General features: G+C 42.7%; 1 protein-coding gene across 1 annotated transcript in view; it reads right to left on the minus strand.

Moving 5' to 3' along the window:
* The window catches only part of LOC308371953 (rap guanine nucleotide exchange factor 1-like), a 35,148-nt gene that overhangs the window by 16,186 nt on the left and 16,462 nt on the right, over positions 1-2,500 (minus strand). The window contains exon 2 of the mRNA XM_080847013.1: positions 422-576. Coding sequence (XP_080703139.1) covers positions 422-576 — 155 coding nt within the window. The remainder of the gene's footprint in view (positions 1-421; positions 577-2,500) is intronic.

Here is a 2,500-nt window from a genome sequence, read left to right on the forward strand (position 1 = left end):
GTAACCACAGAGTACCATAACAACAGAGAGTATAGAACTCAGAGACAGAGAGAGAGCACAGGAGAGAGAGACAGACAGAGAACGAAAGAAAGAGAAAGCTGAGAAAGAGAGAGAAAGACAGACAGAGAGAAAGAGACAGAGAGAGAAAGAAAGAGAAAGAGAGAGAAAGAAAGAGAAAGAGAGAGAAAGAAAGAAAAAGCTGAGAAAGCGAGAGAACGTAAGAAAGAGAAAGCTGAGAAAGAGAGAGAAAGAAAGAGACAGAGAGAGAACGTAAGAAAGAGAAAGCTGAGAAAGAGAGAGAAAGAAGGAGAAAGCTGAGAAAGAGAGAGAAAGAAAGAGAAAGCTGAGAAAGAGAGAGAAAGAAAGAGAAGAGAGAGAAAGAAAGAGAGAGAAAGAAAGAGAGAGCGAGGACCAGGCTGACCTTGTTGACGGGTTTCTCTGGGGCAGGTGCCGGAGGCTCTGGGGAGGGCGGCTTGCCTTTGGTGGAGGGCGTGCGCTTGATCTTGGGCGCGTGGAACTTGTCCATGAGCTTCAGAGTGGACAGCTTGAGGTTGGAGAGGTGGGAGCGCGGCCCCTCTGCAAACGACAGGAGTGAGGGGTGAGAAATGGGGGCGACAGTGCTACAGGAGGTAGAGAAGTCATTGCTAGTTCGACTCCTCACTGTCGAAGCGTCCTTGAGCAAGACACTGAACCCCTTATTGCTCCTGATGTGCAGTGTGCCATCAGTGTAGATGTCAAATGTATATACATCCTTGTAAGTCGCTTTGGATAAAAGCCTCTGCTAAATGTAAATGTAAAGTAAGTATCTGTGAATATTTATCAAGGGAGAGCTGAAGAAGCCACCACTACGACTACAACACTGAAACAGTTCAGTTTCACTATACAGAAGATCGCCGATCTGAACATAAAGTGCCAAACCCAGTTCACGTGTATCATGTTTCTTCATACTTTCATTCAGTCTTATTTTATCTATTTTATAAATATCTTATTCTGCATGTTGATTATGCATGTCAAATAATACATTCTGAATGATGTTCTGCTGTCAGCACATTCATATATTACGTAGGCTAATCGTTAAAGCATGTTTGCCGGTTGTTCTCGTTTTCTTCCTAGATCAGCCATGTGCCACTTGGTTTTACAAAGAGACGTGTGTCTGATCGGTCCGAGGGAGCGAGTTAAAAGGGAAAGTGCTCATTAACGGCTGTATCGAAGAGTCAAATAGCCAAGAGTGAATGTTCTAAACACATATGCCTTTTGATGATGTTTCAGTATCCAGGGCATGCAAGACATAAGCAGACATGAGCACTTTGAGCTGCATTCTTTAGCATGAAAGGTGCTACATAAATAAAGTTTATTATTATTATCATTATCATGAGCCCCCCACGGGCCATAGGGCTGAGGATCATCAGAGAGAACACTGTCAGAAAGGTCCATTCCTCAGGATTCCTCCACATAAGTTCCATACACCACCTTTTCCCACACAATCACTCTGACATGTAAGACCAATGCCTGTTTTACCAAATGCAGTTTGTATTATTATAAAAAAAAGTAAGCCCGACACACTCGCCCTACCCCAAAATCAGAAATCTCTAAATCAGATTTGTCTTTATATGCGATGAAAAACATTGCCCATCCCGTAGTCATCACAGTTGGTGGAGGCACAGAGACAGCTCAGTATCAACAAATCTTTCGAAAGACAGATTAAATTGGGTAACCTAACGGAGCCGGCTGGAACACAAATCTGTACACGTCACCTGAGAGAACCACAATGACCTGAAAGTAACCCGCGCGTATCATTTTTTTTCATCTGTATGGCCTGCCTCTTTGTGCCTAAGGGAACATCTCTGTTACAAAAGCATCGCCACTTCTGTCACAAGCCCTGGGTCTCTTCTAGACTTGTGTTATGAAGCTCCTACAGTTCTGAGTGTTAGAAGCAAGGGCGTTATGAAGGGTATTATGACGGGTGTTATGATGGGTGTTATGAAGGGTGTTGTGAAGGGTGTTGTGACGGGTGTTGTGACGGGTGTTGTGACGGGTGTTGTGACGGGTGTTATGAAGGGCGTTATAAAGGGCGTTATAAAGGGCGTTATAAAGGGCGTTATGAAGGGCGTTATGAAGGGTGTTATGAAGGGCGTTATGAAGGGTGTTATGAAGGGTGTTATGAAGGATGTTATGAAGGGTGTTATGAAGAATGCTATGAAGGGTGTTATGAAGCTCATACAGTTCTGAGTGTTTGAAGCAAGGGCTTTAGATCCCTGGCCTTCGGGTCCAGCTGATCTCCCTTCATCTAATGACTACTTAAGTAAGTCAGTAAGTTAGACTTTATTTATATAGCACATTTTTTACAAGAGTTGCGATTCAAAGTGATTTACATAAAATCAATAAAAGCAAGCAGCAAGAGCAATATATTCAGTTAATTAATTATCAACATCGTATCAGGACCTGATGTTCTGATAGACTTCTTGGATTACTAAAATCATGATAAAAGGAATAAAAGTAA

Source organism: Sprattus sprattus (assembly GCF_963457725.1).
Source record: "Sprattus sprattus genome assembly, chromosome: 11".
Classification (NCBI taxonomy): Eukaryota; Metazoa; Chordata; class Actinopteri; order Clupeiformes; family Clupeidae; genus Sprattus; species Sprattus sprattus.